Source organism: Schistocerca gregaria, chromosome 2, assembly GCF_023897955.1.
Source record: "Schistocerca gregaria isolate iqSchGreg1 chromosome 2, iqSchGreg1.2, whole genome shotgun sequence".
NCBI lineage: Eukaryota > Metazoa > Arthropoda > Insecta > Orthoptera > Acrididae > Schistocerca > Schistocerca gregaria.
This window is the reverse complement of record NC_064921.1, coordinates 582,854,979-582,869,951: the sequence shown is the minus strand read 5'-3', so window position 1 is coordinate 582,869,951 and position 14,973 is coordinate 582,854,979. Positions and strand designations below refer to the sequence as shown.

The 14,973-nt window shown below is 41.4% G+C and overlaps 1 protein-coding gene across 4 annotated transcripts in view; it reads left to right on the top strand.

The window, feature by feature from the left end:
• Positions 1-14,973, top strand: part of LOC126333554 (protein regulator of cytokinesis 1-like) — a 159,005-nt gene that overhangs the window by 72,629 nt on the left and 71,403 nt on the right. For all 4 annotated transcript variants that reach the window (XM_049996745.1, XM_049996746.1, XM_049996747.1 and 1 more), the window contains exon 9: positions 2,489-2,636. In XM_049996745.1, the coding sequence (XP_049852702.1) occupies positions 2,489-2,636 (148 nt within the window). The remainder of the gene's footprint in view (positions 1-2,488; positions 2,637-14,973) is intronic.

Below are 14,973 nucleotides of genomic sequence, written 5' to 3'. Positions count from 1 at the left end.
AAATTGTGAGCTTACTTAATAGACACTATTTCATAGTGAGTCAAATCCAAATGAACTATTTTATCAGAGGTAGCTGAAATAGCAGTGTTTACTGCATATAAATATTGAAAATTAACCAGTTTTCAGTTACTGTTAGTGTTCATCATCTGGTGAAGGCCAGTTTGGAAAGATAATGTGTGTAAAAATCTGTTTGCAAAATAGAAAGTGCGTGAATGCAACGACATATCAATGCGCACAATGTTCCAGCTCCATGTCATTTGTGGGTGGCTGAATGACTTGTTGTAACATAAAAGCCTAATGCTACCTAATACTCATGCGACCAATTGATTATAACACACGCGTTTGTTTCTTAGCTAAAGATCAAAAGTTGGAATAGTACAGAAACTTTTTAACATGGAAAATTACCTAGCAGATGTAATAGAACAGTGACTGCATCAAGTACCATTAGAGGTTGTGCCTGAACTACAGTGTTAACTATACAATACTAGCCTTAACAAGCAATTGTGCTGTAACCATCCCAAATGCTTTGTATTATGCATTGCTCATTGTTTTTGTATTTTGAAATAAGTGGATAATTCTGGGCCATCACAGATTTCAATTACGTTCCTTAACACATTAGAAGAGATTGGCGATCCCAGTGGCAATGTGTCACTTTTGCTTTTGCAGAACATTAGTGTAGGCTGCAGCCCTGCGAAAGGGAGGTGGGGCTTGTTTCCTCACACTGCTCTTCATCCCTACGGCACTCAAAACAATAGTTTGTTTATGCTAGTGGCTGTATAGTACCTACATTCTGTGCTGTAGTGATTGGAAAAAATCTGTCGTGATTTTCAACTGCACCAAAATTTTTTCCCTTTTGTTCTTGTTAGTGTTCTCCCACAGGAGAGACAAAATATCTAAAAGGAAAAAGGCTATTTACTTTTTACAATACCTGCACTAGTAAAAAGCCTACACTATACAGAAATAAGTGTGTAAATAGATTAACATTTTTTATTAAAAGTATTTCAACAGGGAACAAGTCAGAATTACACTGAGGAAAATAATTTTCTAAGATACAAAGGAAGTGTATATATACAGGATGATTTTGGTAAAAAAAAACTGCAACAAAAAATCCGAGAGAGGCTGAAGAGCTGGAAAGGTCATATGGAAATATATTCCAGGAGAGGTGCTTGAAGGTGGAGATAAGATATTTGACAGTGTAGGTTTTAGTGTCTAAGGCACACATGAGGACACGCAAGGCAAGTGGGAGAGTTCTATCTGTTCAAATGGTACGGTGGCACAAACCATCAGCCCTGGTTCAGGCTCAATGCGTGGTCAGGATAAGTGATGTCACAATGCCTCCCTCCACATGGAAATGCAGAAGTGTGCTGGAGCCATCATGTAGTAGTCACAGTCCCCTTTGTACCACCAAAGGCATGTCTTTCATCACCAGAGGAGGCAGAATCACCTGCAGGAAGTGCAGATATGCTGCATCTCTGGGACATTGTGGAAATATGTCTGGTTCTGGTAGGTGGTCATTAATAATTGCCGGCCACACATTGAGGCTGAACCAGTGCCGATTTTTGCAGCCAACCTATCAGTAAAACACTAGTATAGACAAAACCTTTCCATTTGCATGGTGTGTTCTCACTTGTGCTTTCAATCTCTGAAACCTACACTGTCAAAGATCATTTATCTCCATCTTCAAGTGGGTAAGTATGTTTACCTCTCTTGGGGTGCACCACACACACACACACACACACACACACACACACACACACACACACACACAACCACCACCACCACCACCATACAGGTGTGAAACTCCTCACTAGACAGCTCTAACTACACACACAATTTTGATGCTATCATGTAAGCAAAAACAACGTCATCACAATAGGTAAAACTCAGTTCCCAAATAAATCATCAAGGGCTTTGCAGTAGATTAATTTGCCATTAGCAGTAGAATGAATCCAGAGTGTCGCTCATGTAAAAGGGCTTAAGGACGTACTACATCTCTTGTCAAGATCAAGAAACTTGCTACAAGAATCTAAAATGAATGCAAATTTGATAGCCATTTATGGAAAAACATCAAACTAAAATATTGATAGTAATCACTCAAAACTTGATGAAAACTTTATAAAGGGGATCACAATTAGACAGATTCAATGTGGAAAATACTCCCTCAAATGAATGCCAGACTTTATAAAAAAAGGGGGGGGGGGGGGGTCAGTGTGTTAATCTGCCCTGTAAAGTATGAAAAACAAAATAAATTAGGAATGATACGTATGTATATTTTGCTGAATATCAAGCATAATACATTATTTGCGTGAGGACAGGTCTTTTCGTACCAGCTCCTGTGACTTTTGGGCTTTATACTGTAATTTTTAAATTAATATGGAAAGTTAAAACATATATTATTAGGTTAAATGTTATTAGCAAGTAAAATAATAGAATGTCTGTGTGATATATATACAGGTAGAGTGGTCTAATGAAGTATCTTTATTTTCAGGCCTTTGTTTCAGTTAATGGAGAGGCGTCAAAAACTTTGGGAGAAAATGATTGCCTTGGAAAGTAAAGCTAATGATAGAGATCGTTTGTTTAACAACCGTGGAGGTCAGTTACTTCGGGAAGAGAAGGAAAGAAAAGTTATACAGAAGGTACATGTTCTGTTAATGTATGTATGTATAAAACAGTAAGATTTAAACCACATGGTGGATCCCCAATGGTATTAAAAGATGATTTGTAAGACCTTGCAGCACCCGATGTTTGCTGCCTCCTTTGTGTCAGTTGTTAAGCAGCCAGTACAGAAAACTGATGCTGCTACAAAAACGAAGATAGCTTGTGTTAGTGCTAGTACCTGTATTTACCAGTGTACTTGCACTACTGCAGTTATTCACGGCCTATACTTCCTCCCAAAACATCACCTAAGTCCGTGGTTGCTAATGTTGTGGAGCTCCCTGCTGCCCCTAAGGTTCAGTCTGGTCCAACATCCAGTGCTGCCATTACCACTGTTGCAGTTGTGGCTCCAAAGCCTACCCAGATCAAAAAACGGAGGTCAGGTGTCCATCACTAACAGAGTTGGTAGATAAACAGTCTGACGATGTCAGTGTCATCCTATCTGATGTCTCTCTTGACTCTTCGGTAGAGTTAATGGACATTGATATCAGGTGGAAGCAGTCATCTCACCCCAAGATTGAGCCTCCAGCCATTAAGGACTCTCCTCCCTGGCAGAAAGACATTGTAAAAGTACAACCCCTGTGATAGGTTGCTCCCATATTACAGTGGAATGTTAATGGGTTCAGGACATACGTGGAGGAACTGAAACTACCAGCCTTTGCTTGTGAGAAACACATTATAAAGCCCCTGACACCCCTTGCTTTGGGGTCAGGTTTTAGAGTGCCTCATTACAGCTCACAAGCTGTGCATCCTCAACATGGGTACTCGCACTCATTTCCGTACTGCTAGTGGGTCATTCTCATCCACTGACCTCTTTCTGCTCTCCAGGCCTTGCAGACTGTTCAATGGGACGTCATTGACGACCTTCATTCTAGTGACCATTTCCCAGTCCTCATTCAACTGCTGAGTGGAGCATTCCCTGAAGCACTTTCTCAGCATCCATGAACAGGTGGACATCACGTGAGTAATCCATCATGCCACTGACCTGTTGATTCCTCAGGTCATCTTAGGAAGTGACCAGTACATTGGTGGACAGATAATTACTGTTCAGTAATTTGGGACAGGTGTGCCGCTCTTAGACTGTTTAAATGCCCCCCGATAGCAGACAACCTCATAGCCTTCATACTTGCAAGAGCCAAGACTCAACATGTAATTGAGGAGAGCAAGAAAAGGTAATGGCAAGCATTCCTGGACTCTATTACCAATTCCACTTGTTCTCTAAAAGTACAAGAAGCCATCTGGAGGATTTTCAATAAACACAGTGGTTCACTTATTTATAGCAGCAGTTCTGAAACAGAAGCGTCTCCAAACAATGCCTGGAGAGATTGCTCAGATGCTGGCATTTTCTGAAAACCACTGCCAATACCAGCAAAGATCTGGCATTTTGCCACTACCACGTGACTGTGGAGAGGAAGAAATTGGATTTCAGATCCCACAATTATAGGTCTTACAATTGCCCTTTCTCCATGTGGGAGCTGGAATCTGCACTGTCAGAGACGTGTGATACTGCACCTGGTCATGATCAAATCCAATACTGCATGCTTCGATAATTGCCAGCAGTGTCAAAGGAAATCCTTTCTTGAATGTTATAATTTAATATTGCAGTCAGATCAATTCCCTGACTTGTGGAGTGAGGCAATTTTGATAGCTCTCCACAAACCACGAAAGGACTACACATGTCACAGTAGTTATCAGAGAACCACCTTAACAAGCTATGTAGGAAAGACCCTGGAGTGAATGGTTAACTGTTGTCTGGTCAGTTTGTTCGAGACAATGCAACTCCTTAACCATTCTCTGTGTGGATCCAGAGATTTCAGTCCATTGTCGACAGCCTGACCCTGCTAGAGGTGGCTGTTCAGCAGGCTTTCCTACATAAACATAACTGTTTCAGCATATTCTGAAATATAAGTGAGGTGTAATACTCAATTTGGAGACACTATTATCGCACAGCTGCATCAGTGGGGCTTTTTTGGCCACCTCCCCACCTTCATACAGTCTTCCCTGAGTTAGTGACAGTCAGATCATTTCGAGCAGGCGAATGGTCACCCTTAGGTTAGTGTTTTAAGTGTTACCCTATTTGCTGTAGCCCTCAACAATATTACATATACATACAACTCCATATTTGTGGAGGATTATGCTGTTTTCTTGTTCTTCCTCGACTGTTGCAGTCGTGATCCATCAGTTGCAACTTTCACTGTGAAGGTTAGAGGACTGGGCTGAAAAGATGGGTTTTCAATTTTCTGTAGATAGTTGTGCTTGCGTGCACATTTTAATTGTTCTCACTGTATTTTTAATTTATCTGATTTGCAAGTGAGGGACACCTCTCTACATTTTAGAGTGTGAGGTTTCTGGGGCCCGTTTTTCACTCCACATTGTCGTGGTTGCCATACCTGAGAATCCTGAAAGTCAGAACCCTCAAGGCACTGAAACATTATAAAGTGCCTTAGCCACAGTTATGGGGAGTGGACAGGGCATCTCTGCTCCAGTCTTATAGAGCTTTCATTGTTGTGGGACTGTGGGTGCACAGTATGTGGACTGGTGAGGCCTTCTTATTTGAATATAGTTGACGCTGTCCACCATGGGGGCTTCAGATGGGCACAGGTGCTTATAGGACCAGTCCCATATCCAGTGTCTGTGCTGACACTGGGGAACTGCCATTCACAATCAGGCAGCAGCTACTCGTGCTACATCAGGCATGTAAGTTTGTTGCAGCACCGACTCACCTGGAGACCATACTGTTGCTCGTCTGCCTCTGGTACACCTCCAACTGTCCATCAGCCATAATGCCAATTGGGTTCCATGTTTAGCATGTGCTGGAGTCAGTTAATGTGGAGCAAATCCAGGGTTTTAACCGTCTGCCACCATGGTTACCGCAAAGGCCTGGGGTGAATTTCAATTCAATGCAGTACAGAAGGGATTGCATGCATCCTCCTGTTTTTAATGCAAAATTTTCTAACATTTTATGTGAGCACCACAACTGTGTATCTGTCTTGTAAGGGCACATGGGTATTTTGGGGAATGAAAGGGTGGCTCTTATCAGTGAAGGAGGTGTGTTGTGATGCTCAGTTATTTCTTGTGCCATTCCCCTGAATACTAACACATCACTGTTGAGGTGCGAAGCAATGTGTAGTTGGGAAGACGAGTGGCTGGAACTGACAGACTATAAGCTCTGTCTAGTAGAGCCAACAACACGACCATAGCTACCTCTTTCCACCCACTTTGATAGGATGAGGTCCTCCTTGCTCATTTTCGCATGGCTTGTTGCTCTGGCAAGAGGATCCTGAAGTGTGTGGGCTTGTGGCATACAAGTCACTGTGCGCCACATTTTATTGGACTGTTTTGTTTTAGACCAGCGGGCCGTGGCGGATTTCCAAAAGATATACCTTCTATTTTAAATAACCTTCAAATGGATGTGGTTCAAGTTTTGTGAATTGTCCAACATCTTTTCCAAGATTTTAGGGTGATGATTTTCATGTGTTAACAGGTTCATTGGCTCATCCAAGTTTTTTTGTAAGTAGTCAGCCAGTGACATTTATGTCTGTGCCTTTCTTTTAGCTGCTTTCTCATTTTACTTGTGTTTTAATCTCATGTATAGCTTCTTATACTTTTTCTCCGCTGTTTTGGTACATGTGAGATAGGATGATTTTGTGGTCAATTCGAGTGCATGAGTGTTGAACAATTTTTGAGGTTTTAGCCACATTCAGTTTGTTTTAATGAATGTAAGGGTGCTGATAACCTCACCATTGAGCAACCATAACCTGCGCGCGCGCGCGTTTATTGCCAACAGAAGTCCAAAAATTGTAAGAGTGGCAGAACTTTGTCAATGAAAGATTCTCTCATATCTGTCGCATGCCACCAATGCTGTTCTAGAGCACTACTCGAGGAGATATCAGTTTTAAGAAGAGTGATGTATAGCAACTAATAAATTCTCGCTGAGCTGTCAGAACTTTTTTAGAGGTCTGGCATTCAGAAATGTCTGCAGAAGTCATTTGAAAAGAGATGTGATCTCACGATGGGACAACAATATTTTTGAGCCAATTAAGTTGTAATGGTTCAAAGGTCTAAAAATTTTTGTGCGAGAAGAATCAAGACAATTTAATTGATTCTGTTGATGAAAAATCTTTGATAGCATTTAAAAATTGCTCTCAAAGGTATTTTATAATTTTTACTGTTAACATCAATAACACTTAATTTCAAAACAAACTTGTGAAATATTATTGAAACTAAATAATCATCAGTTATGTGCCCACCTAAACTTTTAATGCGCATGACAGTAATATTCTAGAACAGACTGTTCCAGCTCATTGAGCATTGTTGCTCTCTGGGAACAATCAAATGTACCAGCACAGCAGAGCCTTGTGATCTCTCTGCCATGCCTTACCTCGTAGTGCCCACATCTCGTCTCTGACACTCCGAAGAGCTGCTGCACCACAACTCATTGTACCACATCAGTATTTTCTCTCAGAAAATTTTCTTTCACACAACTTAAAAAAGTAAAATTATGTTGCTCACAGGATTGTCCCTTCCAACAAGGAACCTGCAGATGCCTCCCTAATTTTTTATAAGAAAGTGGGAATGTGGTAAAATAGTAAATGCATCCCACATTTTGAATTGACGACTAAAATAGAGGACATATCCTGTCCTAAATTGTAGACTATTCTGTCTTGTGCAAACAGTGTGTCTACCAAAACAAGTAGTGTACAGGTAGTCATGCTGCAAGCAGCAAACACTGGAGAGTTCTTTCTCTCAAATCCTCACCCGCCCTCATACTCTGGAAAGGTCATCTGTTTTCATCTGTCTTGTAATTGAATGAAAGTTTGCCACATAGGCTACATGGATTTCACTGCTGATTACATGCACTGAATACCAGGGATTACACTCAGAGAATCAGACTACATGAGACATCCACTGAGGAGGAAGGAGTTAAGAGTCTCACAATAACTCTTGCCTTTCCTCAGAGATGACTAAAAGGAGATCCATATAGGTGTGCCTTTGCATTTACAACATTGGTATTATTATTGTGACCTTTAGAATTAGCTTTGCTTATGAAACCATCCCCAATTTATCGGGCCTAATTACTTTCGATCTCCTTCGGGTTTTGGTTCCACAACCTTTCAAAATTTTATGGAAGTGGAAATCATTTTGGCCATGACATGTTATGTGGGTCATAACATCTACACTGTTTGAAACATTTCCATCTGGATTTTAGCAGCCAATCTCTCGTGTAAGACATCGTGTACTGTCACGGTCATAGCCCTACACACACACACACACACACACACACACTCTCCCAAAAGTGGGATTTGCAGTACTGGTGCCTTACTGGAACTTCCTCATGTATGTTGGGGAGTGTATGTTTGTCCAGTGCTGAGTGTTGTAACTCCAGACAGTAATATGCTAGATAGTCAGATGTATAGTGCAAGTAGCTACCATCCCACTAGTGTATAGACAGACACTTCGGTTTATTCCAATGTCACCAGAAAGAAGGGCACCTGACAAAGCATCCCCTACCAAAATAAAACCTAAAAACAGCCTCCCACTAACCAGTGGTAGAAAACACAACAGACTGCATGCTGCGAAGCAGCACAGGCATCATGGTAGAAACTAAGAAAGAAAATTTTACAGAGGAATCAAAGCTATATACGGTTGAAAGGAAAACTCATTCCAGTGACACCTGAAAATCTGAGGAAGAACCTATTAACACTGACAGAGTACCACAGTTTTAATACAAGTTACTAGCAAAATAATTTCGCTCCTTTTTGTGGCCCAAATCTGACATAACTTCAGTAGAATTGTGTTGGCAACCTTTGCCCCTGTAGCCGACCTTGCACGGCACAACTACTGTCGCAGGAGATCTGTTTTATAGAAAATATTATGCCTATTATTTATAGTGGTATTTGGAGGCATCTGCATACTAATGTAATTGGCCATTATCAGCAGAGAAGTGCCTCTAACGCCATAGTCAAAGCAGTCCATGTTCATTTGTCCATCAGGATGGTGCCATGTAACTACAGACTGCAGTGTCCACAGGCTGCTGGGTTCAGCTTAAAAATCTTCAAGTAGCGACAAAACAGTGAACTCAATTATTTTAGTCGGAATTCTGCTTAACCCTTGAACGGGCACATGGCGCACTTCATACACGTGTACAAAGTGATGTTACCAAGGTAGAAAGTATGAGCAGACTTTGCAGTTTAATCTTAGTTTGATTAAACAACAGTAAAATAAACTTACATTAAATGAATTAAAGCACTGTTTTAATTAAGCAATCATTAAGAAAAATTTTCATTACACTTGTAGCTCAGGCGTTTGGTCGATAAGGCCCTTGCCACTTGTAAATAATAAAATAACAATTATATCACTTTGCTGCTGCCTACAGGTGTTATCCTTCAGTAATGACCCAATCGAAGCATTAAACAGTGCAATTAGATCAGATGCCAATTGTTCATTTGATATCTGAATACCTCATAGATAACTGCCTCATTGAGGAATAGTGCTGCTGGCTCAGAATCTAAGTAATTTTGTTGCACAAATCTTAGATTTTCTCACATATCTCACTGTTTATTTTATGTTATTGCTGCTCACTTGGACATTGGCAACATACATTATTACATTGTTAACTGAGATGATACTGAAGCAACAGGCACAGTCCCTTAATTTAAAAACAATGGAATGTTCCACGACAACATTATTTGTGATAGCCACACTTCATACGTAAGCGTGCCTGGTCAAGGGCTAATAACGGAGATTCAATTCACTTTAATGCAGTCCATAACAAATATACTCTGCTACAATCATTGAATCGTAACCTAAATCATACGCCTCTTGTCTCAGTAGAATGACCAGCTCTATCCCACAAGCCTCCTCCAATCCTCCATGTCTCACATCCACACACTTACCCTGCAACATTGATCCTCCCCCTCCCTAATCCTCCCTCCAATCCTCCCCCTCCCTAATCCTCCCTCCAATCCTCCCCCCCCCCTCTGACTCTCCCTCTCCCTAATCACTACTCCAACCCTCCCCCCCCCCCTGACCAGCCCCCTTCTACTGCCCCCCTGACCACCCCCCTTCTACTGCCCCCTCTGGCCCGCACACTTCTACTGCCCCTCCCCCTCCTACTCTGACCCTCTTCTTCCTACTCCCCACATCAGACCTCCCCATTCCCCCCTCCAACACTAATCCCCTCCAACAAACCCCTTCAATCCCTACTCCCCATACACATCCGTCCTTCCCTTCCCCCCACCGTCACCCCCCCCCCTCCCCCACACCATTCACTTGTGTCCTTCGTCCACCACACACCGTCCCCCTTCACCGTTCACTTTCGTCCTCCAACATCCCCCCCACCGCATTCCTACGCCGCTCTCTCACCACCTTCAGCTGCAATGCCTTCTTGACTGGACCAAAAAAGTGCCGACCAATGAGAAATTTCCTCAGTTTTGATAAGTCCAAGGGAGGCAAATCTGTGGAATAAGGTGGTTGTTTCAGCACTTTGTAGTGTAAATCCCCCAATTTCCCCACTGCCAAGACAGTTTTATGGGCAGGTGCATTTTTCCCCCTCTTTAAGCTGGCCCTGCTTTCGCAAATGCTTGTGTTTAGTTTCTTAAGAAGTGTAGTATCCTCCAATTATATTTTAACTTTTTTTCAAAATAGTCAAGCAACAAAATTCCTTTCGCATCCCAAAATGCGGCCACTGTGATCTTTCTCGTCAAAGGCACTATCCTCGCCTTCTTTGGGACTGAAGACTGCTGTTTGGATTTGAGTGTGTAGTGGTGGATCCATGTTTCATCCACTGTCAGGTATCAATTCAAAGGTTCACTTCTGTTTTTCTTAAACTGTAAGAAGCATTTTTTGGAAAATGTTGTGCGAATGCATTTGTGATCTGTAGTGAGCACATGGGGCACCGGTCATGTGCAAATCTTTCTAATGTTCAATTCCCGACACAAGACTCGACCAACGCATTCCTTTGATGCGCTAAAGCATTTTGCAATTTCATACACATTTCTATGCTGATCACCCAAAGCACTTTATGGATTATTTCTGGTGTGCTTGCACTTTATAGACATCCTTTATGTGGATCATCTTTGATACTTTCATGATTTTGTTTAAACTCTGCCACCCATTTCTTCATGGTGTAACATGATGAAGAACTGTCATACACATTTAAAAGCTGCAAATTACTTTGTCAGTGTTACATCTTCTTTTACACAGAACTTAAGTCATAGCAAAATACTTTATTTTTCCATTTTATACACTATGTGCATCACAACTGCTTAAAACAACTGTGTACAGTTAACTGCTACCAGGAATGACTTGCAATTTTGCATGGCATTTACTAACATGTGTACTTATATAAAGGGGAAAACCACACAAGTAGTGCTGCAATCTCTCGGTTGAGGCCGCGATCTTACCAGACAGCACTTGTACTGTAAAGTTGTCAAACAACATGCAAGAATCTCAACCACAAAACTGAGATGATTAGGAGACTTCTAATAATAAGAAAATGAAGCTTTCGCTGACTTATTATGCATCCCCCCAGCCATCTCTCCAGTACAGGGACGTAAGATGTGCATGATGCGTTTTATGTTCCTACTACTATGTGCTGTTGTGGTTAAAGTGTTGAGTCTTACATCTTCTGAACATAGGAAAGGGAACATACTTCATTACTCTTACTGGGTCATTCTGTGCCACAAATTACTTTTAGTTTCCCTCCCTTGAAAACACTGTTCAGTGAAGGTTTTGCCTGTATGTGTGCCACACGTGCTTTAACAAGTGTGAGCCATTACACTTGTTGGGACTGAACCTGCCCTTTGTGATTCTTCTACAGTCTAAGGTACAAATTTCTTGACCTAAGAAACTGGGTGTATCGTTGTAGGTTAACCATTAATAAGAGAGGTGGACACTACCCTTTGGAAATGCCTACTATGACAGTAGTGTACATGTAGTGTGCACAAGACAGTACTTTGGCTAGAGAATCCCTTCGGTATACTGGGTAAGCAATTAGATGTAGCACACCATAAAACTCGAAATGGATCCTCTGCAGTTGCTATAGATAAAAACACAATTCATTAGAAGTCAATAATGAACATCTTAAAGTAATGTCTCTCAATTATACTAACTCAATAGTGCTAATAGTGTGCACAAAGTAATTGGATTAGAGAGTTGTCTGAAGCCAAGTATGTATAACAGGGGAACACTGAATTTTGAATGGGATAAAAAGTGCATCTGGCAGTGTGTTTATGGCCCTGTATATTTGATTAAAGGAAGAGGATGATGATGAGGCAGTAAACCAATGGCAGATGTAAAAACAATAAGAACAACTCTTTTTTTTTAATAAAAAAAAAAGTGTATAGGGCAGAAGAGAGACTGGACCGCTGACCAGGACAGCCATGGGCCTGAGGAGATGATGAGGCACCCGTCAAATCCCCCTAGTGGCCAACAAAGCTAATACATCTAATGTCACAGAAGAGTAGAAACCATTATCACAAGTAAAACATAAAACCACATCAGTCACGTTGGCATCATCTGCTAGTATCAGAGATAGTGTATCAGGAAGTTTAAGTTTTTACCGTAAGATGGCCAAATTAGCACAGTCCAATAGTGTGCGGGCCATGATCATACTGGCACCACATTGATAGTTGGGTCGATCTGTACATCGTAGGATGTGGCCATGAGTCAGCCAACAGAACAGTAGATTCCCTGCAAGAAGCTTGAAGGGAGGACTCGCACATGGTTGTAGTCCTCTTTGCTGCTCACAATTTGTTCAAAGAAACCAGAGCACACCAACCTGTGTTCCAAGCCTCCAACAACTGACAGTATAAAGCCAACCAAAAGTCTGGTTTCGTCACCCCGTCTCCAAATCTGATAAAAACTAAACTCCACGTAAACAAACCTCATAAAGACCAACAGTAACAATTGATCACCGTGTCATGCTGAGCCAATACGTGTCACTGGATGCAGCTATGGAGTAGCAGCATATGATCAGCACACCGTCCTCCCAATCATTTTCGTCACTTGAGCTACTACTTCTCTATAAAGTAGCTCCTCAATTGGACTCACAAGGACTGAGCATACCCTGCTAGCCTAAAGCAATTGGCAGACCCAAATCATGACACATCAAAGTGTTAGTCAAGCCCAACAGCATTTAGCTTCAGTGCTCTGACAGGAACCAAGGCCTTTGGCATCTAATAGAAGGTTATGGATATTAAAGACAAAAATATTTCTGGGGCAGTGCTCACCAATTATTTGCAGGCACTTCAGAGCTCGTGTACAACAGGATATTCATAGTTGTTAGGGCTCTGGTGTATTTCAAAGCTCCAGGTATAGCTATAAACTTTGCTGCGAACACACTGCACATAATTAGAAGTGTATGAAAAAATGTAAACAATATTGTCATTCAGTTATTATTTGAGAACTGAGTGAAACAGGTATATGAGTTCAAATCCACAGAAGAACAGAGTCAATTATATGCGGTCAGAGGTGGTGAATTGGGAGTCTCTAACCATACCATACCACACCACACCAGGACTGACCTACCTGTTATGTGGTGAATCATAAGAAGTCTGAACTGTTGATTGCAAGACAAATTTTCAATAATTTGGATGGTTTGCGGCCTAGGAATTTGTGATAGCTTCAGCATAAGGGTCCAGTTCTAATTATACAGCTTGGTGGTAGACATATCAGCAAGAGAAGAGCGAGAGAGAGAGGAGGGGGGGGGGGGGGGGGGGTGAGTGACAGGAGGATCAGCACTGCTGGTTGAAATTTGTTCATATTAGGGGAGACCATGTTGAAAAACAAAACTTCTTTGAAGGCATAAATTGTCGTTTTCATCATCAGGTCAATAACTTTTCAGACCACCCTCATAATGGACAGATTTGCTTTGCCCTCCAGTGTTAGTGATAGAAATTTCATTACTTGAAGCATTCAAATATTTTTTAATTTGTTCTGCCTGTCGTACCATTGGTATCTTTGTAACCTGTCTGGAACAACAATAGATAACAGCTCATTCAGTAGCCGTTGTTTCTTGTAATACTGTCAACCCATCTGAAATTATACATACACTTTTTTGTATAGCTGGTAATAAGGGATGCAGAAGAGATCTATGGTTATGTTCCTCCTTGAAACTTAGCTTGCCCTCAGTAATTTGCCTCTCTCTCTTGAGTTTTTGTATCTTTTGTCCACTTAAATTACAGGATACTCTGTCCACTCAGGATAATTGAGAACAATTAAGACACACTTAGAACAATAACAGAGTAATAATTGTGGGCTCCTTAACTGCATTTACAGCAAGTTGCCTCACCATTATGAGCTAGTTGGTTGGCTGAATGATTGAATTTGTGAAAGTGTGTCAGATTAGAAATGTGTTGTCCGACTTAGCAGTGGATAGATCTTGCCATTGCGTGTCTAAACAATTGCAGGGCTAATCAACAAAGGCTGAGACTGATTTTTTTCCTGTAGCTTCCTTGATAGTTTTTTTAGCTGTACAATGAAAATGTGAAAAGTGGGTTTTTGTTTATAATGTTCATAAGTAGCAGAACTCTTGTATCAGTAGGTTGGTAGTAATCCTCTATTTTGTAGAAGTTCTTTGCAGTTTGAGTACCAGACAATGGAGGCGATGCAAGAGGAGCAGTACTTCACAATAAGTGTCTGTGTTTCAACGATAGAGCCAACTGAAACTTACAAAAAGATGCAGCAAGCATACGGCAAAGATGCCCTACATCGTACAACATTGTTTAGGTGGTTCAAGGACTTCAAAGAAGACCAACTTGTCCCTGTTAAGCAAGGTGGACCTGGTACTTCGGTTGCTGTTGTGAGTGAAGCCAACATTAACACAGCTGCTGTGATTGTCTGTAAGGACCAATGGATAACGTCAAGTAACCTCAGCAAAGTGTTCAAAATTCCATATGGCAGTGTCTCCAAGTATGCTTGATCATCTCCGTATGACTCTAGTTTGTCCCCATGGGGTGCCATGTCTGTTGACTCCCAAAAAGAAGGCTGTGCAGTTGGAGAGAAGCCATGAGGTGCTGCCTCTCTTTGTTGATGAGAGGGCACATTTCTGGAATCGATCATCACTAAAGATGAGTCATGGCTGCATCATTATGATTCTGAAGGAAAACGGGCCAATGTGTGGAAATTACCAGATTCTCCAACACCAAAAACGGTGGAATTTGTTACCCTGTGCAGGGTTGTTATTAATGATTTAACAGCATGCGGTTCTCCCTCACAATATTTTTACAGCAGCATACTAAACTTCATTACTGTCTAAACTGAGGACACTGCAAGGAAACGGCCTCACATCCCAAAAAAGTTGTGGCTCAATTTAGC